General features: G+C 42.0%; 1 protein-coding gene across 1 annotated transcript in view; it reads right to left on the reverse strand.

The window, feature by feature from the left end:
• Positions 1-2,726: 2,726 nt before the first annotated feature.
• Positions 2,727-24,141, reverse strand: part of LOC139471830 (kinesin-like protein KIF20B) — a 54,193-nt gene continuing 32,778 nt past the window's right edge. Inside the window, exons 24-35 of the mRNA XM_071254331.1 lie at positions 23,454-23,579; positions 22,675-22,893; positions 21,647-21,765; positions 20,620-20,724; positions 20,225-20,353; positions 17,433-17,600; positions 14,674-14,805; positions 11,757-11,930; positions 10,733-10,822; positions 9,509-9,614; positions 8,284-8,477; positions 2,727-6,515 (exon numbers count right to left, since the gene is read on the reverse strand). Coding sequence (XP_071110432.1) covers positions 6,426-6,515; positions 8,284-8,477; positions 9,509-9,614; positions 10,733-10,822; positions 11,757-11,930; positions 14,674-14,805; positions 17,433-17,600; positions 20,225-20,353; positions 20,620-20,724; positions 21,647-21,765; positions 22,675-22,893; positions 23,454-23,579 — 1,652 coding nt within the window. The 3' untranslated portion in view covers positions 2,727-6,425. The remainder of the gene's footprint in view (positions 6,516-8,283; positions 8,478-9,508; positions 9,615-10,732; positions 10,823-11,756; positions 11,931-14,673; positions 14,806-17,432; positions 17,601-20,224; positions 20,354-20,619; positions 20,725-21,646; positions 21,766-22,674; positions 22,894-23,453; positions 23,580-24,141) is intronic.

The raw sequence follows: 24,141 nt of genomic DNA on the forward strand, positions 1-24,141 counted from the left end.
TTCCACACGATGTAAAGTTGCGATACCCGCTCCTGTGGTGACTGATCACTGTTCGCATTCGTCACCACTCGCCCCTTTCCGTAACCAGCTATTCGGCTTGTCCCGGAATAACACGAGTTGGTCACGAATGCCGTTCGTCGCCTCTACCATGAAAATGCTGGCTTCTGATTGGCGGAATGTGTTGAGCAACAGGTGCAGCACGGACCCAGTCACTGTCGATGGCAGGCTTTTGACGAAGTTTCCTTCGAGCTTTGTTTTCAGCCGTTGAAAGCTCGTTCTAACTTATTGTTGTGTTTCTCATCTTTGTTTTGTTTGTTTTTTAACGCCACAATCAACAGTATGCCAGCTATTTGACGGCAGTTTGAAAAATAATCGATTCTGGACCAGACAATCCAGTCTATGGTCATTTTATAAAGCATCAGTTAAGCATTTACTTTACAGAATGGCTTGCGGAAAAGTACGATTTTGGAATTGTCTTAAGATATCAATACTGTAAAAACTTGGTGGTGACAAAAGTTGTCTTTCATGTATGTAGGTTCGAATACTAACAACTTGTAAAAGCTACATTATATATATTTGGTTTATCATTACCTGATTTAACATCTAACAATTGTTTAGGACTGTCATGTGACCAGCATGTGGAGCAACTGCGGAGAGTGCAGGTGCTTCAGCCCAGGATGTAGTGCTTCAGCCCAGGATGTAGTGCTTCAGCCCAGGATGTAGTGCTTCAGCCCAGGATGTAGTGCTCATATATACAGGGAAATGTCAAATGAGAGATGTTTTTTCTTCTTGTTTTTATGTATCATTTGTTCTTAAAGTCTTTATTTTTATAATCACAGGGAATACCCTACTGAGACATTTAAGCATTTGAAAATGCAAACATTATTGAAAGAGTACACTTAAATTTTCTGAACCTCGTCTTCGGAATTTCATGGTCTATGGTTAAGTTGGAAGAAAACCACTGTCTATTGAAATGTTTAAACGCGTTATCATATTTTGGCATAAAATTGCAACAAACAAGGATATCCCAAAACAATATACCTACTTTATGGATCCGATGTTGCTCCATGGGGTTGGTTATGTGAAAAGAATACTAAATGATTGTAGATAATACTGATTTGTTTGACATCTCGTTTATATTTATATAGTCTTCACAATTACTGGCTTCAAAGGAAGAAGACATTGTTAAAGATCAATATCTGTTATGTAAAGTTTATCTCCTGAAAAGTATCTTCTCACCCCATAATGAATATTAACCTATTCTCAAAATTAGAGTTGAATTCATGAATAAATGAATATACATTGTCTTTTTCCCAGCTTCACCCGGAAACAGGTGTGATAGGTGTGATAATTAGCAGTCACTTAAGCATGATGCATGTGCATAAAACAGTCGTCATAATGGGAAGATATCCCACAGGTGCACAGTAGCCGTAAATAATACTCGACTTTGGAATATCTGCATTTTGTATTGTCTCGAAATTGGGAAGTTCGACTAGGTTGTATTCCACACATGAAATCAGTTCTGGGGATAAGATTTCCACACAAGGATTCGAAAAAACAAGATCCTAGCCCAGTTGCCTTCACGTTATCTGGCGGACATGCCTCTTGTGAAATTGTAAATGAATGCGATGAAAACAGTATGAATGACCTGAGAAATATCAGGCTTCTCTTTGTTTTTAATTTAGCTTCTTCTTCTTTTTTTTATCTCAACAACTCTTTAAAAATCGTTATTGGGCTGAAATAAAAACATAACATTTAATAGTAAAGTTAATAATTTAATTCTGAATATATAGTTTTGGAATTGAAATATTTATCACCAAATAATGCATGTTAAAAGGGATAATAAACTGGTGTATCTCTCACCATGTGTAGCCGTATCTGTATAACACCAACACAATTCTGTAATCCATGTACATTGTTTGTTTGTTAGTTTGTTGTTTAACGCCGCACTCAACAATATTCCAGCTATATGACGGCGGTCTGTAAATAATCGAGTCTGGACCAGACAATCCAGTGATTGACATCATGAGCATCGATCCACGCAATTGGGGTACGATGACATGCATCAACCAACCATGTACTTTGTAATGCCAAAATAACGACATATATTTTTCATGATATTCTAAATGATATCGCCACAATTACGCGCATTCTGATTGGTCTGTTGTATTTTTGCTCATAGCATTTTTAGATAGGGAGACGAATTTTCTCGCAGGTTATCGAAAGGGGCGAGTGGTGGCGAACGGTATGAGTTACGTCCCACAGCCGCACCAGGATCCGAAGGTATTGGGCTCTAATCCTCGATTCACAATATCATCTGGTTGCTTTCACCTGCGTCTCTTTAGACTTTCTTAACCACCTCATTGAGCCGACCTCTTCATTTTGACTGAAAGACTCCCCAAGGCACCGTTAAACTGCACTCTCATTGGTTCAACGCCGAACGGTATTCGGGCTTTGAAAACCATGGAGCTCGGGTATGGTGCTGACCAACCTAGAAACAAACCTGGATTCGAACCCACGATCATAGGTTTCTGGCGTATCAAAGAGACGCATCGCTACACAACAAATTGCGCCACCTCCGACGACTGGGCCATCCAAGCTCGCCACTTACTTAATCTTGTTAATGTAGAGATAACAAGAAACACGGATGATATAAATTCCTTATTTATTTGTTTCATGGTGGTTTCAACACGAACATGACACATATAACAGAAGTGAGGGAAAGAAACAGGTTGAGAGTTAACACACTGATCAGCAGTTGTTGGGTAAATAGTCGGACACAAGTGTCGGAGAAAGATTCGTGGTAATGAATGACATTTCTTCTGGATGAAAAGAAAAATATTTCGAGTCATACGCTATAATTGTCCAAATAATGACATCGTTCTACTATATTAAATTATATACCATTTGATATAAAACAGCAATCATAAGAAATATTAAAGCAGTTTCTCTTTTAAATGCATTCAAATACTTTACATACAAATGGAGCAACATGTCAACAAGAGCTCGCACATATTCTTTGAGCAATCCAAATCACAAATAGTAATACTTATTCGCTACCATTCATTCATTTCCGTTCGAATAATCTTAACGTTACGACTGTCGTAAGTACGCCGTTGTTACGACATGCGAACCGCAGCGGTCGTTTTGTGAAACGGACTCTAGATCAAGAAGCATAAAATGAAAGAAACGAAACAGCCAATACAAAAGCAATAAATAATGTTCTTGGCACTGCATCAGTGGATACTATTTGATACTTATTCTACACAATGTAATTCATGAGTGAGGGGCAGTGTAGCTCTGGGAAAAGCTGATATATATTGGGGTGCAGGAGCTGATGGTGGGGCGACAGTCAAGTCAATGCCACGCCAAACTATGCTGCGAGTGCTAGTTATTTTCAGGTTGGTTGTGGGCAATACGATATGAGTTATGGGGAAATGGTCACGTATGATAAACTCTGTTCATAAACGTTGTCATCGTTTAGATAATATTTTCAGAAAAAATCGGAGATATCTTTCCTTACTTTACTTGCGTGTATTCGGCAAACCTCTCACATTCTCGGACACGTGACATGAAGAATGTATGCTCTAATAAACACCATTTTATGTTTTGAGTGACATGGTTGCCTGCTACCAGAACCATCATGTTCATTGTCGTTTTATTGTTTCTTAAAAGTGAAATATTTCGTCAACGACCGTTTTTGGTCAACTCCCCTTAAAAGCATTGTCGACGCAACGAAACATACTTGAAAATAACAGACAGTCAGTCCCAGCAAACACTGATCGCAAGTGGTGAGGACTCTATCCTCACAACACGTCATTAAATATACTTTAATAGTGAGTGAGTGAGTTGGGTTTAACGCCACTTTTAACATTATTTCAGTTATATCACGGCGTGTCTGCTTAATGTGGGAGGAAAGCCCGAAGTGATGCAGGTCTCAGACGTTTACCACTTCGGTAAAACCCACGAGCACGGGTATAGTGCTGACAAACCTAGTAACAAAATCGGGGCGATTCGAACCAACAATCATAGGTTTCTGGCGTGCCCAACCTCGGCGCCTTAGACGACTGGGCCATCCGTGCCCCCTACATTTAAGTGACTAAGCCACACTTAATCACCCAAATATACCATTCTTAAGGATCTTATGACGTTTATGAAACCACATGTGATCAACTGGTGGGGCAAACAACCAAGTGTACAAGATATACTCAGGAAAACAATATGATGTTGTCTCTGGCTTTCTCTGGAAAGTTGTGAGGTTGTTCTGCCTTGCGCATGCCCTGGACAATGGCGGAGGAAAACTATTATCCAGACAACTAATTAGGTACAGCTGACGGTGAAGAGGACTTCTGTTGAAATTTATGGCAATGACGTAATAGAGTAATGCTATTTCAACATAAATGACAGCCATGGATGTGTGCCACAGGTCCTTGGTGAGGTCAGGCAGAGCATGATATAACCTGACAGATCTGTACCTGACTTGGTGTTGTCTGCGAATAACATTCATGTGAAGGCTAACCAGGGGAGAGAACTCCCACTTATATATTGTGAACACCAACACCATGCACAAGCACCTGTGTACATGTAATAATACATCAGGTCTAACATTGTCCTGCCCAAAGTATTATTAGAGCTTTCTACTGTGGCAATATGATTAAAGAACAAATTGATCTAGGTTACTGCAAGTTATTGAAACAAAACAAATAACAAGAAGGAACATAATCTGCTTTGTTAAAAGAATAAAAATGTATAATGCCAAATATATATATAATGCCTTACCACTTCTTGAGAATATGATAGAGCTACTTCATGAAAGAACTAATCAGATTCTTACAAGAGACGACATTCTACCATCCCTGTCTGATAATGTTGTGCAATGAAGTTCTGCACTTCCGACCCCAGTCTTGTATAACTTGATTACAGGCTGAGGGCAGACATTGAGCTGAGACAGAAGGATAGATTTGAGCTGGTCAGAAGAAGTAAAGTTCTCATGCAGCACAACTAAAATACAGCCGGAGAGAGGTTGAGCGGATGGAAGGATAGCCTTGAGCTCTTCAGATAGAGACACAACACAGAATACCAGTACACTATTTACAATGGCCTGTACACTATGTACATATATACACAGTCCAGACATCTACCATGGTCCAATCAGACTACCATCATCTAGCACTGTCCAATCACACACCTACATCTAACAGGCGTTGTCACAACAAATCAACACACTTCTGTATACATCTTGTGAAACGTGATCCTATCTCTTAGGCTCACAAGGACAACTATCACATTTTACACGAAATTAATTATATCCGAAAAGTAAAATTCTACTAAATATGTTTGTACAAGAAGATAGAAAATCAGTAATTAAAATACCCCATAAAGAGAATAATTTTATACAGAATATATTTACTTAATTCCTTGATTTGAATAAATCTACTTAAAACTGACATGACAAAGTTCTTTAGGTGAAAAAGATACATCTTATTTGCAATGCCTACCTACGGTATTTGAGTTTCTACACAAGGACAGTACCAAAAGTGTTCATGTTTCTGGTCACCCTTGTGGTGGACAAATTATCTGACTTGCAAAACTCAATTTTTATTGCATCTGTAAATACATGTTGTTGTCCTGGATCTTTTTAACATTCATGTTACAGAGTTGGGCACAGACAAGTGAAAATGTGGAAAGGATAGCTGCCTATTCCGAGAATAGAATAATGAAACGAGTTTCCACCCTGTCTTCTTTTCTGAGCAACCAATGAAAGCACTATCAAATGAACATTTGTGAACAAATCCTTATGGAAAGCTTACACTTGATTGGCTCATAAAACCACACATCTTTCATTTTGAGTTTGCTATCAAAGTTCACTCAGAGGTTCTCTGTTGTGACGTAGCTAAGTTTGTCAGATCTTAATACAGACAGATACAGAATACGAGTAACAGACATGGACCCACTCTACAAAGCAAACAAGATGATCGAAACTCCCTTCTTTCACATAGGCTTAGTTGGAGTGCTAAGATCGCTGTGGAACAAGGGCCTGATTTTAATTAACTTGCACTCTTACTGTCATCAGGCTCATTTTCAATTTCTTCTTGCTGTCAAGACCAACACAAATTGCATCTACCACAGTCTCTACTCCCTGCTGCTTCCTGTGAAGACCAACACAACTTGCATCTACCACGGTCTCTACTCCCTGTTGCTTCCTGTGAAGACCAACACAACTTGCATCTACCACGGTCTCTACTCCCTGTTGCTTCCTGTGAAGGCCAAGCCAACTGCTGCAGAAGAAGTGGAGTCGGTTTAAGTCTATGGCACTGTCATGGCTTCTTGTGAACCAGCTCTCTGGTTTGTGTGCTGTCGGTATGTCCTAGTTATATCCCAGCTATACGGTATAGTCCCAGCTATGTACAGGTGGTGTAGACCCCTCAGCAGTCAGTGGAGTGTGACATCTTCCTCCGCCCACGCAGCTGTCTCTGGACGACGTTGTGGACATCAACCTTTTCAGACATCGGCGGCTGAATCACAAACACAGAATCAGACAATTGCAGAAGTGTAGTTCAGCTGGATTGGCAAGCATCGCAGAGACCTTGGCTGGTCACAAATTCAGTGAGTAATTTGAGTTATACCGCGGTGTATAAGCTCAATGTGGGAGGAAATTCTGAAGTGATGCAGGTCTCAGACTTTACCACTTCAGAGAAATCCACAAGCACGGGTATGGGGCTGACAAACCTTGTAACATAATCAGTGTGAATCTGGGATTCAATTCATTCAAACCCACAATCATAGAATTCATGATCTGAAAAACTGACATTTTCACTTGTGGCTGCACCTTGCATAAAAATGTCAAGTTTGTCCGGTCATTCAATGAGATATACATGTCATCTGTCATAAAAAGCCAAATTTCTCATAAAACTCAAGGGAGTAAACCGACAACAACCATAGCTTTCATACAACTCTAGGCAATTCCATCTTTGTGAAGCTAATTTGATTTGCATCATTTTCCCTACTTACATTAGAAGGTTTCTCAAGTTTACTGAACAAATCTCTTCCTGAATTAAGGGAGTAAAATGACTAAAAAAGTCCAGTTTCCACCCTTGCCGAACTAGGCTGGAATTATGGAGTAATATTTTGACTGGACTGACGTGCCTATGCATAAGCCAATCAAAATAGCTTAACAAAATCAACATACGGTTTGTAAACTGCCGTGCAGATTTCGGTCGATTGCAGGATTTGAAAAGCATGTGTACCATCAACAGATATTTTTCTTCACTGTGCGACGCTATTTTATTTGAAGCAAATGCAAGTGATATGAGAGGTGGAATCTGATTAGTAAATATAAGGGACATAGAAGGGACATAACTCGTAATAACCACCGGTGGTACGACAATTGATTCCAGAAGTTCCCACCTAGTTTGACAAGGGTGGAAACTGGACTTTTACAGTCAGTTTACTCCCTGGCCCCGGGAAGATGCATAAAATTTTAATCTGTATATGGCAATACTACAGCTATATGACAGGGGGTCAGTAAAAATTTAAATTGGACCAGACAATGCTGTGCAGTGATTGACATCATGAGCATTGATCTCCGATATTGGGATACAATGACAAGCATCAACCAAGTCAGCGAGCCTGACCACCTGATCCCTTTAGTCGCCTCTTAATTACAACAAGCATGGGTAGACAAATATCAGTTCCAGACAGTATCGAGTCTACAATCCCGAAATTTGGCTCTTGGTATCATTTTGAGTAACATTTATTGTTATCATATGGGCTATTCTTGACTGAACTGACAGGGCGGAACAGAATTATACTAGGCGGGGGCTTTCGACTGGTGACTAGAATCACAGACTGCCATGAATAATGATAATGTGTACTTTTACTGCGCTAAACTCCTTTCACAAGGTGTATGCTCAAAATGCAAACATTAATACCTCGGTCAATTCATTCTCAGCTCCCTGGGGAGTATAACCCAAGCTGCCTGTTATTTGCTGGTAGGTTAACAGCCACATTACCATCTCATTCTACCAGGTACCCAGTCACTACAGGGTGAACAGAGGCACATTTCAAACAAAGTCACATGCATGTGCTTCAGTGTGGGGCAGGACGGAAGCCCAAGAAACTCTCAGGAGTCCAGCTGCTGAGCATGGTCACCCATCCAACTGTTCTCTGCAACCCCCACTGCTTAACTGCACTGTTTAGTGACCTGTGTGCTGTGCACAGGACCACATGCCACCACAATGAATGGGAACACTGGCAGTTAACTGATCAACTTGGTATACTCACTACAAAAGGTGCACACGCAAAGGGTGCAGACACCTCCTCCTTGTATAGATTCCTCCTCCCTCGTTTCCCCTTCTTGCTGGATGGCTCCGCCTCCGGCTCCTGGGTATGAGGTTCCCCGCTGTCTCCCATCGTGCCTATGAATTTCTTAGCTGCAGCGAATGTTTTAGACGATAAGCGTGTTAGTTTTTCCCAGTCTGTCATACATATTCACCATCACCAGCAAAGAGGTATTAGCCAGGTGTTACAGAGCAAGATGGATGAGAGATCCAGTATGCCAGGGATGTTGAACATCGATGGTAGACCAATATCACAGGGTCCATCAAATATGGAATCAGTCCATCGTTGACAGGTGTTACAGGTGAGATGTTGAACAGGTGTGCGCAGGTAAGTTAGATGCAGGTGAGGGTAATTAGCAACATCAAAGGGAAGAAGGAAGTAGGGAAAAAAAAACAAAAAAAACAATCGTTACAATATATTAACAACATCAGACATCAACATATTTATTGTCTTGTTACCAAGGTTTATTTTGTTTTAACCATTGATGTATTGGTCAATAGGATAGGAGTATTAAGATGCCACAGTACTTTTTTCTAAGATGGAAAGGACAGGGTAGGATAAGGGCCCCTTTTGGCTCACTGGTTATGCCAAATTTTAAAGTTGCAAAAATATTGCTATAAAACTTATTACAGATGTTCAAATGGCAGACAACTAGCCTTTTTTTATCTTTCAGATTAAATCTGTGACTCAAAATGAATTTGTTTACATGCTCATACTGTTTTTATTAGGAAATCACTTCCAAAAGGCCTTTACAACCATCATGGGGATCTATTATCAATTAGAATCCCCCCCAGTGTACATGGGAGAAAAGTCAACAATTACCCAAAATGTTTGTGAAGCTAAAGCATATGGAAGCTGAAGCAGGGGTCTTGAATGTTTGTTGGATGTATTCTGCATCTGCAGTCCGTGTTATTCCAGCTATTTAGCAGCCTGGAAGTCTGGGCCAGGCAAACCAGTGGTCAGTCAGATAATAATCGTCCCACATCATCATAGTACCACAGCATGCAATCAGTCAAATGACAGAGCTTGACCATCATAAGTCTGCGCTGACAACAAGCAAGGCTACTGAGGACATACTCTGACCCAGATTTCTGCAGTGTTGTCTTTCATCATTAAACAGGAGAAAGCTGGATGCGAGATGTGGGATGGGGTAGCTATGGTAACAAACCTGATCTGGTGACAGGAGAGTTGGCAATTGCAGTGACAATGTCTCCGATCTTTCCCTTCGCGACTTTCTTCGCTCTTCGGGATGGTCGGCCACCTTCCTCTTCCTCCTGAAAGTCAGCAGAAGTAAGTTAATGATACTGAGTGAGTGAGTGTTGCTCAACACAGGTCTCAGCTATGTTCTAGTTATATCAAGACTCACACAGACAAACCACTCTATCAGGACTATCATATTTTCTTGGGTACAATGCAGGTTTGAAAGAAATGCACATTTCCCATTCTTCGGTACTTGTTTCAGGAAAATTGCTGCCTTGTATATAAATTTGCAATGGAAAACAACATTGTATCAATTCAGGTACACAAATGAACAGGAGATAAACCGTAATGGAAATTTATGACACAATGATTTATAATTGCATTTGTCTTTCCTGTTTAGCAAGGCATGTTTTATACACAAAGATTATGACTGTAGCATGTAATTGTTTCGTTAAATAAGCTAAAAGCTGCAATTAAATAAGCTCACAGGATCTACCAGTGATTCAGTCAGAAAATACCCAAATAACGCAAAAAAATCAATAGAAATTAAATGAACGGATGAGAAGAAATTCAATGTGAAACTATTATTGCACCAGGAATAATATGGTTTATTATCTTCTCATTTTTGTGGTTGCATTATATTATATCAATTTATCATAATGATTGCTTGTTTAACGCCACAGACAGTCCAAGTCCAATCCTGACAATCCAGAAATTGACATCATGAGTATCAATCAACACAATAGGGACATGTATCAACTAAATCAGTGAGCCTTACCACCCAATCCTGTTAGTCGCCTCACTGACTTATGAGAGTCGTAGCGCAGAGATTAATTTTGTTTGTTTGTTGTTTAACGCCGCACTCAGCAATATGCCTGCTATATGACAGCAGTCTGTAAAGTCTGAACCAGACAATACAGTGACTGACATCATGAACATCGATCTACGCAATTGGGATACGCTGACCTGCATCAACCAAGGCGAGCATGACCACCTGATCCTGTTACATATAGCCGTCTCTTACAGCAAGCTTCCTGGGTTACTAGGTGGCTGAAGGCCTATTTTAAACCCAGATCTTCATGGGTCTAAAGTTGTTTTGTACCATGGTACATGGGTTGCTGATGGCCAATTCTAACCCAGATCTTCATGAGGATTTACAATAAACATAATCAGTTCTACATGTTTGACTTACAGCTATTGCCATGAGATTTTCAGTGGGCAGAGGCTCTGGTTCTTTTTTAACTTGAGCAGGTCGACCTCGACCCCGTTTGGACTTTGGCGTCTGGAACAGAAGCAGTATATCAATCAATGTTTCTCCAAATGAATCTTCAAGGTTATTACATGGCAGTTTTCAGATCATACCCCATATCAGCCCAAGACCCCCATATCAACCAAAGACCCCCATATCAGCCCGAGACCCCCATATCAACCAAAAACCCCAATATCAACCCGAGACCCCCATATCAGCCCGAGACCCCCATATCAGCCCGAGGCCCCCATATCAGCCAGCCATATACTAACCTTTTTATCATATACCATAACATCAAACTGTTAAATGTAGATATTTTCAAGTGAATGCAATTCATTTTCGACCATGGATTGAACCAGATGATCTTGCGACAATGCCACGAAGTCAGTCATTGGCCGTATGTAACGACAGGTGGAGGATCACAGTATGTACAACATCTGTGACGTTTTCTGCCAAAGTGAGTGAGTGAGTGAGTGAGTGAGTGAGTGAGTTAATATTTAACGTCACATCAGCAATATTTCAGGCATATATTTTGGGAAGTTATATGTTAAGAATATATATATTTAGATTAAATCGATGCATACTAACATATAACCAAAAATTGATGTCACCATACGTAACAATACATAATAAAAAAGGGCTGTTGATCGCCAGCAGCTGAAGGTAGATCACCATGCTAGGGTCCATGGGGACTAACAGTACCATGGACTTTCCGCCAAAGTCAGAAATATTCTGAACATAGAGTCATGAATACTCTCGAATATCAAAGTCCAAGTGAAAATCATTTTTGAATAAATAGAAAAGGTTGTGGCATCAATTTAGACAAAAAATAAGAACTTGTAATCCTTTCTTTTTTTCATGGGCAAGATTTCATTTTACAAAGATAATATAGAGTGAAAAATCCAATCACACCCAACACTTGACAAGACATAAATCAAAAGAGTAAATATACTATTTGCAGCCCTACCTGTTCTGGAGCAGGAGATTCCTCTTGTGCTGGCGCCCGTTTCCTCCCCGACTTCTTGATGGCCTTGGCAGCTATTGGGGGCGTGGCATCCATCTCCTGGTGGCCATGTGTGGGTTCGTTGTCATTCACGAAGCTGGGGTCCATTCGTGGGGGTTTGGGGGGAGGGGGGACTCCCTGTAAGGCAAGTCAGTCATTATAATCAGAGCTAACCCAAATTCTTCAGTCAAACTTTGAAAGCTGAATTTGTCAGTAAATCAGTTGAATTTTTCTGTTAATATTTACTCCCTTCAAATCCAAAAAGGAGCTATGAATATTTGATCTGCAGATACTAACTTTCAGAAAATAAAACTAAGGTGTTTGGGAAATTGAGGAAACAATAAGAGCTCTTTTCAGAGGATAATAAATAATACATGTATATTGATTACTTCAAATTCTTACACTAATACTCACTCAATTGACATTTCATAACAAGCTATTTTTTTAAATGTAATTATTTGATCACTTTAATTTCTTCTGCAAATACACACTCCCATTCCCACAAAATAGTAACAGCTATTGTCTGAGGATTGTATGTGCAAGTCAAGGAACATAAGCTGAGATATATATCCAGAAGTGTCCTGAAGGAAGGCCAGATGCACATAGAACAAGGCAACATGGAAACACAGACAGAATCACCATGTACAGCATACACAGGGTTATCTGATGCACTAGTCTGCATGCAAGAATACAGTGGTTGGAGAAGACAACACCAACAATTCCTTCATCTGACTGAGATCAACATTAAGTCCTGGTTGTCCGATCTCCGTATACGGTACTTTGTATTCTTTACGCTGACAAATTCTCCTTTACCATTATTTGATGAATTTCTGAATTCCATCTTGAAAATAATTACATGTATGTCTCGTAACCTTTAATCTCAAAATTTACAATTAATTTGACATTGTGCATATGATTGTTCTCTCCCATTTTGCCAGCAAAGACTTCGCCTGAAGCAATAGGAAAGCATATTTAACCCAAAGAAACAGAATTGTCATCTGGGGTTAACCAAGCAGAGACGAAATTTACCAAATTGTTACAAAAATGGGATTTTTTTTTCTAGTTCCAATCTTCCTAAATTCTGAGACATTTTAACATTGCATTCAGTGCAGTAATGTAAAGTAAGCTTCAGAGACTCCTGTTATCTGTGCTGTGCAGTCACCTCCACAAAGCCACAACATCTTGACATGAATTGGAAAAATTTATTCCAATTTGTGAATTATTACTGACATTTGCTGCAGACTTGGGCTCATTTGTTGGCCTCTGAGAAAGCCAAGATAAACCGTTACCCCTGTCATAGTATTGGGCATGATCTGAAGCGTTACTCTGATGTTATCTGGTGAATCATGGTGATACACAAAACTCATTGAAGGGCTTCATCCTCCTTTTCTTCCAATAGTGCTAACAGTACATATAATTGGAGCCATTATTAACATATACCATATTCTCCCTATTAGATGCTGGGATATAATATGTACCGGGTCATATGCACAAAAAAAAGAAGCCAGGTACCCAGATACAGGTTGTTGAAACCAACGATTATATATATTATATTTTTCTATTATATACTGTGATGTGCTGGTGATTAATAATAATAATTTCCTGCAAATGTACCTTTCTACATTTGTGTCAGCATTAAACAGAATAAATGCCGGGCCTCTTATAGATGCCATGTCAAAGGCTTGCACAAAATGAATAGAGGCCCGGGCGTCAAATAAGGGAAATATGGTATGCTAAAGGAAGCAATAATTTGAGTCAGGTTAAACCCTGCTCAAAGCCTTTCATCAACAGCGCATCTTATATTTCAAACAATTATCAGTTTGAAGGCATATGAAGTTAAGAGTCTCCTAAGACTGTCAGCTTGAGATGGCATAACACTTTCACCCATGCAACATGCAGCAACCATTACGATAGGCAACAACAAAATACATCATGCATGTTTTTCAAGAGCAGCGATTTATCAAAGAGCCATTAACTGGCAATTTTGGAAAAAGATTAGTTTGCTCCAATTGGTCAGTGAAATACATGTCACCTGTACAAAGTAATAACATTAAAGTTTACAATATGACATGAATTGGAAATTTGTAATTCGAATTTGGGAATTTTTTATTGACATTTGCTGCCTTGGAGCCTATGAGCAGGTCTAGATAAATCCCTGAAGGGACAATGGCCTCTATGACATGCAAAACAAGCCAGTGGTTTAAAAAGCAGACGTCTCTGAACTTTGCCAAGTATATAATAAGCTATTTGATATTTGTATTAAGTTAACTTTCCAAACCTTCACCAGCTACTTTTGAAATCAAACAACACCAACATCTTTGCTGCATGCAGACATACAACCTTAACGTAAGCAAGGCTGAGAAAATATGGTAATTTGATTTTAATTTGAGAAGACCTTAAGATAATGAACATTTCTCAGAAGGCTTGAAATATAAAAAACCAAACTGTTCATAAAATTTAATTCACTATTTTGTCACAATTACCAAAGCGCCACAAATCTTTTGAGAAAATAAAAAGACAAAGATGACTTTCATACTTTAAAAATCATTTTCTATGAGAAATGTTGACATTTCCATGCCGTATATAAATGATTAGACTAGCTGTCGACAAAGAAACAAGCCTCTAAAACAAAACGCTGACCATTCTCATCTCTGCACGTCACCTGCTGTGTTGCAAGTACTCACACCCATAACGTGTGTCATGTGACAAGATGGACATCCCTGTGCAGTATCAACATCATGTGACCCATGAACGACAAATCACCATGAAGATAAAACGCCACATTTCCTTGACAACAGGAAAAGTGTTGTGACAAGCATGACACAAGCTGCAGTGCCCAACGTAACGCGTGAGTAGGTGGGTGTGGCCATGCCATGAGTACCTGCAGTGCTGCCACCTGTACCTGTAGGCGATTGTTGGAACACTTGAGGTCCGCCACGATCTGGTCACTGGCCTTCTGCAGCAGCCGCATCTGTCTCTGGAGCTCCAGCTTGTCCTCACGCTCCTGCTCCAGCTGGAACATCGGGGGCATAATGTAACATCGTTAACATAAGTGGTAACATTCTCAACACTATAGACATCCTCAACGTCAGTGACATCATTAAGATAACTGGCAACATTATACCTGTGACATCTTTAACTGACTACAATCCTGAGCACAACTGACAAAATCTTTAACATCACTGGCAACATCCTTAGCATCACTGACACCATCCTTATACCTATGACATCTTTAACATCGCTGACTACAATCCTGAGCACAACTGACAAAATCCTTAACATCACTGACATCCTCAACATCACTGGCAACATCCTTAGCATCACTGACAACATCTTAAGCATCACTGACAACATCTTTAGCATCACTGACACCATCCTTATACCTATGACATCTTAACATCGCTGACTACAATCCTGAGCACAACTGACAAAATCCTTAACATCACTGACATCCTTAACATCACTGACAACATCCTTAGCATCACTGACAACATCTTAAGCATCACTGACAACATCTTTAGCATCACTGACACCATCCTTATACCTATGACATCTTAACATCGCTGACTACAATCCTGAGCACAACTGACAAAATCCTTAACATCAATGACATCCTAAACATCACTGACAACATCCAAACATCACTGACAACATCCTTAGCATCACTGACAACATCTTTAGCATCACTGAAAACATCTTTCGCATCACTGACACCATCCTTATACCTATGACATCTTAACATCGCTGACTACAATCCTGAGCACAACTGACAAAATCCTTAACATCACTGACATCCTTAACATCACTGACAACATCCTTAGCATCACTGACAACATCTTAAGCATCACTGACAACATCTTTAGCATCACTGACACCATCCTTATACCTATGACATCTTAACATCGCTGACTACAATCCTGAGCACAACTGACAAAATCCTTAACATCACTGACATCCTCAACATCACTGGCAACATCCTTAGCATCACTGACAACATCTTAAGCATCACTGACAACATCTTTAGCATCACTGACACCATCCTTATACCTATGACATCTTAACATCGCTGACTACAATCCTGAGCACAACTGACAAAATCCTTAACATCACTGACATCCTCAACATCACTGGCAACATCCTTAGCATCACTGACAACATCTTAAGCATCACTGACAACATCTTTAGCATCACTGACAACATCTTTCGCATCACTGATAACATCTTTAGCATCACTGACAACATCCTTAGCATCACTGGCTAAATCTTCAACATCACTGACATCCTCAACATCACGGACTCAATCCACAACATCACGGACTCAATCCACAACATCACGGACTCAATCCACAACATAACTGACATTCTTAGCATCACAGACTCAATCCACAACATCACGGACTCAATCCACAACATCACGGACTCAATCCACAACATCACAGACTCAATCCACAACATCACGGACTCAATCCACAACATCACTGAAATCCTCAACATCACGGACTCAATCCACAGCATCACGGACTCAATCCACAACATCACTGACTCAATCCACAACATCACGGACTCAGTCCACAACATAACTGACATTCTTAGCATCATGGACTCAATCCACAACATCACGGACTCAGTCCACAACATCACTGACATCCTTAGCATCACTGGCAACACCCCCAGTTTCACTTAACATCATTGACATCCCCAACATCACTGACAACATCCAAACAACACTGAAGTCCTCAACATCACAGACAAAATCCTCATCCTCAACATCACTGACAACATCCTCAACATCACTGACAACATCCAAACATCACTGAAGTACTCAACATCACAGACAAAATCCTCATCCTCAACATCACTGACAACATCCTCAACATCACTGACAACATCCAAACATCACTGACAACATCCAAACATCACTGACAACATCCTCAACATCAATGACAACATCCAAACATCACTGACAACATCCTCAACATCACAGACATCCTCAACATCACAGACATCCTCAACATCACAGACATCCTCAACATCACTGACAACATCCTCAACATCAATGACAACATCCTCAACATCCTCAACATCAATGACAACATCCTCAACATCACAGACATCCTCAACATCACTGACAACATCCTCAACATCACAGACATCTTCAACATCACTGACATCCTCAACATCATAGACAACATCCTCAACATCACTGACAGGCTATCAAGTTTAACCAGCAGGCATGCAGTGAGCATTGTACAAGATGACGAAGTAATTTTGCAAACTAAGTAAATGCATGAATGGTTGAATCACTACATCGAGTCTCACGAACACCATAACAGTAGTGAGCAAGGTTGTGATCTTTCAATGACAAGTGACATTTACCTTTCCAACAACTTCCTTCTTTTAAAGGTATAGATATGTTAAATTATAAATAAGTGACTTCATGTAAGTGTGATTCTGGCATTTGATCAGAGAATAGAGATTTGTAGAGGGATGCAGGTTACATTGTGTTACAGAATAGCGTTATACTATACTCTTTTAAAACAATTTCATGCAATCAAGTGAAAATTAGTTGGGTGATGGTGATATAGTTTATGAATTTTACGCAATCACCCATCTCATCTCGTCTGAGAAAGGCTATCAAACCTGTTTCCTGAGCAGCTCCAAGTCAGGGTGGGAGGTGACAGTGGATCTCTTGCGACCTCGGCTGCCGCTCTTGTTCTGTGGGGTCATCATGTGCTCCAGATTGAGGAGCTTCTCCTCCAGCTCCACGATCTTCAACTCCTTCTCCTCCATCTGGGACAGCACCTCATCCTGGGGAGACATACAAGTATGGTGAGTGGGGACATACAAGTGTGGTGAGTGGTGACAGCATCTTGGGGGACATACAAGTGTGGTGAGTGGGGACTGCATCCTGGGGGACATACAAGTTTGGCGAATGGGGACAGCATCTTGGGGGACATACAAGTGTGGCGAATGGGGACAGCATCTTGGGGGACATACAAGTTTGGTGAGTTGGGACAGCATCTTGGGGGACATATAAGTGTGGTGAGTGGGGACAGCATCCTGGGGGACATACAAGTGTGGTGAGTGGGGACTGCATCTTGGGGGACATACAAGTGTGGTGAGTGGGGACAGCATCTTGGGGGACATACAAGAGTGGTGAGTGGGGACAGCATCCTGGGGGACATACAAGTGTGGTGAGTGGGGACAGCATCCTGGGGGACATACAAGTGTGGTGAGTGGGGACTGCATCTTGGGGGACATACAAGTGTGGCGAATGGGGGCAGCATCTTGGGGGACATACAAGTGTGGCGAATGGGGACAGCATCTTGGGGGACATACAAGTTTGGTGAGTTGGGACAGCATCTTGGGGGACATACAAGTGTGGTGAGTGGGGACAGCATCTTGGGGGACATACAAGTGTGGTGAGTGGGGACAGCATCCTGGTAGACATACAAGTGTGGCGAATGGGGGCAGCATCTTGGGGGACATACAAGTGTGGCGAATGGGGGCAGCATCTTGGGGGACATACAAGTGTGGTGAGTGGGGACAGCATCTTGGGGGACATACAAGTGTGGTGAGTGGGGACAGCATCCTGGGGGACATACAAGTGTGGTGAGTGGGGACAGCATCCTGGGGGACATACAAGTGTGGTGAGTCGGGACAGCATCCTGGGGGACATACAAGTGTGGTGAGTGGGGACAGCATCTTGGGGGACATACAAGTGTGGTGAGTGGGGACAGCATCTTGGGGGACATACAAGTGTGGTGAGTTGGGACAGCATCTTGGGGGACATACAAGTGTGGTGAGTCGGGACAGCATCCTGGGGGACATACAAGTGTGGTGAGTGGGGACAGCATCTTGGGGGACATACAAGTGTGGTGAGTGGGGGCAGCATCTTGGGGGACATACAAGTGTGGCGAGTGGGGACAGCATCTTGGGGGACATACAAGTGTGGTGAGTGGGGACAGCATCTTGGGGGACATACAAGTGTGGCAAATGGGGGCAGCATCTTGGGGGACATACAAGTGTGGTGAGTGTAGACAGCATCTTGAGGGACATACAAGTGTGGTGAGTTGGGACAGCATCTTGGGGGACATACAAGTGTGGCGAATGGGGGCAGCATCTTGGGGGACATACAAGTGTGGCGAGTGGGGACAGCATCTTGGGGGACATACAAGTGTGGTGAGTGTAGACAGCATCTTGGGGGACATACAAGTGTGGTGAGTCAGGACAGCATCTTGGGGGACATACAAGTGTGGTGAGTGGGGACAGCATCTTGGGGGACATACAAGTGTGGTGAGTCAGGACAGCATCTTGGGGGACATACACGTGTGGTGAGTGGGGACAGCATCTTGGGGGACATACAAGTGTGGTGAGTGGGGACAGCATCCTGGGGGACATACAAGTGTGGTGAGTGGGGACAGCATCTTGGGGGACATACAAGTGTGGTGAGTCGGGACAGCATCTTGGGGGACATACAAGTGTGGTGAGTGGGGACAGCATCTTGGGGGACATACAAGTGTGGTGAGTGGGGACAGCATCTTGGGGGACATACAAGTGTGGTGAGTCAGGACAGCATCTTGGGGGACATACAAGTGTGGTGAGTTGGGACAGCATCTTGGGGGACATACAAGTGTGGTGAGTGGGGACAGCATCTTGGGGGACATACAAGTGTGGTGAGTGGGGACAGCATCTTGGGGGACATACAAGTGTGGTGAGTTGGGACAGCATCCTGGGGGACATACAAGTGTGGTGAGTGGGGACAGCATCTTGGGGGACATACAAGTGTGGCGAATGGGGACAGCATCTTGGGGGACATACAAGTGTGGTGAGTGGGGACAGCATCTTGGGGGACATACACGTGTGGTGAGTGGGGACAGCATCTTGGGGGACATACAAGTGTGGTGAGTTGGGACAGCATCTTGGGGGACATACAAGTGTGGTGAGTGGGGACAGCATCCTGGGGGACATACAAGTGTGGTGAGTTGGGACAGCATCTTGGGGGACATACAAGTGTGGTGAGTTGGGACAGCATCTTGGGGGACATACAAGTGTGGTGAGTCAGGACAGCATCTTGGGGGACATACACGTGTGGTGAGTGGGGACAGCATCTTGGGGGACATACAAGTGTGGTGAGTGGGGACAGCATCTTGGGGGACATACAAGTGTGGTGAGTGGGGACAGCATCTTGGGGGACATACAAGAGTGCTGAGTCAGGACAGCATCTTGGGGGACATACAAGTGTGGTGAGTGGGGACAGCACCTGATCCTGGGGGACATACAAGGTGGGGATGCTGATTGGGGACAGAAAAGTGGGGCGAGTGGGTACAGTATCTTGGGGCAACATATGGGTGAAAGAGCGAGTGACAAATACCAAATTATTTTGTCAATTTGCCCAGTAATAACAAGACCATGTTTCTGCAAGTTAATACCTTGATGGTGACCGTCTGCTTGTCCTGCTTGTCCTGCTTTTCCTGCTTGAGTTGTTTGATCTCCGCTGCCTGTTGCTTCATGAGTGTCTCCAGACTGCCAACCAGCTTGTCTCGCTGTTCTCGCCATGCCTGCTCATGGCACAGACAATCACTTGGTCAGACAAGGATACTTATCAGTCAGTTTTGTGAGTTTGGCTACTTCTCTACAAATTTAGTCATATAAGGGAAACAAACAGTGCCGTGTGACCCGTGGACTCTTCAGAATGTCAACACCTGAATATGTCTCCCATTTTATTGAAAGAGATTAATGAACAGCAATTTCCTTGAAATAAAGCTATCATCTCGAAATTGTATTTAGATTTGGCTTGCCTGGCATGAAAAGGGACATAACTCACCTCCATCTCATGGTCCTTGTCGGTAACATGTTTCCTCATATCCTTCAGCTGATCTTCATACTTCTGGATTTCTTTCTCAACCTTCCGTAAATCACGGTCTTTTTCCTGCATGAATACAGCAAAACATGCACTTACTGAACTTGAGGATTAGGATCACAAAGGGGCATCCCATTGAAGTGCAAATTCCACAGACCCTGACACAAACGCTGATGTGTCCTATGACAGCAAGTTGCAAGTAAAATGTCATCTGAGGGACAGACACGGCTAGTAGTCTGTTAGTCCAAGACTAGTAACACTTTGGAGGGACTAGTCAGTTTCTCCCAAAATCTAATTATTTTTCATTAGCCACTTGTGTGATATTAGCTGCAGATTACCGTCTCCATATCCTACAATAAAACACTGCAGGGGAAATAAACCATTACGTACAGCCCCTTTAAGGATGTTCATAAAATCTACAGGCTTTACAAATATTTACCCATATTTAGATAACAATGACTACTTGCATACTCGGCAAAGTCAGATAATTTCATTTCGTTAACAAGGGGGTTTAGTTTGATATCTCCCGGATTTTCTCATAATTTTCACATCCATTATCTGAACTTTTTTCTCCCAATACTGATTGTCATATCTCTCCCACTTTGGAGTGTGACTGTTTATCTACGTTGCTCAGCTACGTCTATGGGGAACAACCTGCACACTTCCCTCTAAAGAATAACACCATCCAATTTATGACACATGTTTGAATCTCCAGAAATGATGTAATGATAAAACACTGTTTTATGGTGAAATGAACCAGGCTTCGTTCTTCTTTGTTCTTTGCGATATATCAATAGCTATCTTTTATATGATCATAATATCTATTTGGTAAATTGGTAAAATACAGTATTCCAGAAAATGTCTGTAATGTTTTTTAAAGTTTCAAATTGTAAACTTCAGCATTCCAACTTCAACTTGATGATATCAATGGTAGATATCAAACTACTGACTTACTTATGTTCATCCAAAATGTAAGAGACATCTATCTCACCCTAAGCTTCAGCTTGAGGTCGTCTATCACAGCACTCGTCTCAGCCTTCTTATCATCCACATGCTTCTGAACCTCCTTGTCATGAGAGCTCTTCAGATCCACGATACCCTGACGCTTCTCTACAAAACACAGGAACATGGGAGACAGTGTTACAGGATCTCTTGTTCATGACTCTACAGTAGACGAGAGTTCAGGAACTGTTTGGGAATATTCTTTACATGTCTACATGTGTACGACATTTATTGGCATACAGACAAACATATCCTGCTCTGGCCTCACCAGGAAATATTTGAATACACATGTATTCTGTAAAGATGACAAATACGAGCACACCTCTGACTAAAGATGACTATTTTGGTCCTCAGCAAATGTTGAGTGCTACTAGTCTATTATTCTGGCTGAGAAAAACAACAACATTTGCCAACACAATTTAATGCACTGATTCCTGTGATCATACTCCATGGAGATTTATACACAAGCAGGGGTTGTAAAATATTGCACAGCTCACCATCAAGTATATGATCTGTAAAACACTGTTTACAAGGACAACCGATGGGTGTCAGAGGTGAGCAAGGGTGAGGTGAAATAGGGTTTAACGTCACACTGAAGATTATTGCACTTATGTAGCATACTGCATTGCATGTACGTTTGTGTGGCTGCTTGTACTAGTCCGGACTAATGCCGGTTTTATAGTTGCTAGCCCACACAGATACCGATCCGCGGTTTAACATGTATACCCCACACAGATACAGAATACAGAATAGCCGACTAGTATTTGTTTCATCCCCTTAATGCCGCGCTCCGGGCAGAGTATCAATAAGTACCATCTTTTAAGGTCTTTAGAATGACAGGAACCACAGACCTTCCTCTCTCCATTCGACCATTGAGGGGAAGGGGAGGAAGTTGGGGAAGAGGTGGTCACAGGCAGAGGAAGTATGACTCATCAAGTGACTTGTGGACTGGCAGGTATGTCTTCTCATTCCCACCCACTCTGATAATGTTCCAGTGTTGCAGACAAAAGGAGTTACCTGCAAGGGAGCGTTCCAGGTCCTTAATCTCAAGGTTGTTCTCTTTGATGACGATGTCCTTTTGATTCTTCTCGGATGTCAGTTTGTCCACCTGTCGCTTCATCTCATCTCTCTCCACCTCGGCCTTGGTCAACGACTTCATAACGTCCCTCAACTCCCGACTTGAGTCTCCTCGCTGATCCAGCATCTTTCGGTACCGCTCCGTCATCTTATCTAGCTCTGAGGGGATAGTATATGACAAACTATAATAAGCATGATGCCACACTGAAGTTGAGTGGTAAACCAAATGCACATTTAGGACAAGTGTGAGTTAGTTGGCTTGAACAGAATTTCAGTTATATCACAGCGTGTCAGCTTAATATGGGAGATAAGCCTGAAGTGATGCAGGTCTCAGACATTTACCACCTGTGTGAAACCCACAAGCACTTGTAAGGTGCTGACAAACCCAGAACCAATCTGGGTGAACTCAGCGAATTGTGACACCACCTGTGCCATACCGATCACAGAACCTGATCTTGCATGAATCTTGTTGTCCAGTATATTGTTATTGGACAGGACTGTTTCTCATTATTCCTGGAGAACGGGTGACGCTGAGGACAGTATTTTACGGGTCATTGAGCCTTTATAACTTGTCTGACTTATTTCGTGTCATAACAAGGCTGGGTGTAAATGAGATCCCTCCAACTGGAATTATTATTTATTCCACTTCTAGACTGAAGATGGGTCACAAATCTTCACCTAATTGAATGAGATGGGATGACTGTCTACTGTGAACATACCCTCTGATAGTGTCTTGATCTCAGCATCCTTGTTGTTGAGTACCTTGTCCTGGGCGGCCATCGTCTCCTCCTGGTCCGTCAGCGCCACCTTCAGCTGCTCTATCACATGCTCATTGGCCCGGGCATCTGCAGCAATAGTAACACGGGTATCATGAATTCATCTTTAGATTTTCATCCCAGCCCACCTCAATACCGAACACTCCACCTCATTTATCAAGAAAACTACAATGTGTGTCCCTTCTTTCTTTGATGAAATTTACCATATACTTGTACGTAGTCCTAACCAAAATTTCACTTCTTGCTTGGTTTGTTTGGTCTCTGACCAAACAAATACCAAACGTTCATGCATGATGTGAATCACTTCCCTTGACACTTAATCTACATAGAGTGAGTGAGTGGGTGAGATGGGTTTAACGCCGCTTTTAACAGTATTTCAGTTATACTGCGGCGTGTAAGCTTAATGTGGGAGGAAAGCCCGAAGTGATGCATGTCTCAGAAGTTTATCACTTTGGTGAAACCCACGAGCATGGTGCTGACAAACCTAGAAACATAATCGGGGCGAACCTGGATTCGAACCCACAATCATAGGTTTTTGGCGTGCCCAAGGGACACAACTCTGCACAGCGAATCGCGGCACCTTAGATGACTGGGCCACCCGTGCCCCCTAATCTACATTGACACCTTGAAC

This window comes from Haliotis cracherodii, unplaced genomic scaffold, assembly GCF_022045235.1.
Source record: "Haliotis cracherodii isolate W230 unplaced genomic scaffold, xgHalCrac1.p SCAF_23, whole genome shotgun sequence".
NCBI classification, from domain to species: Eukaryota; Metazoa; Mollusca; class Gastropoda; order Lepetellida; family Haliotidae; genus Haliotis; species Haliotis cracherodii.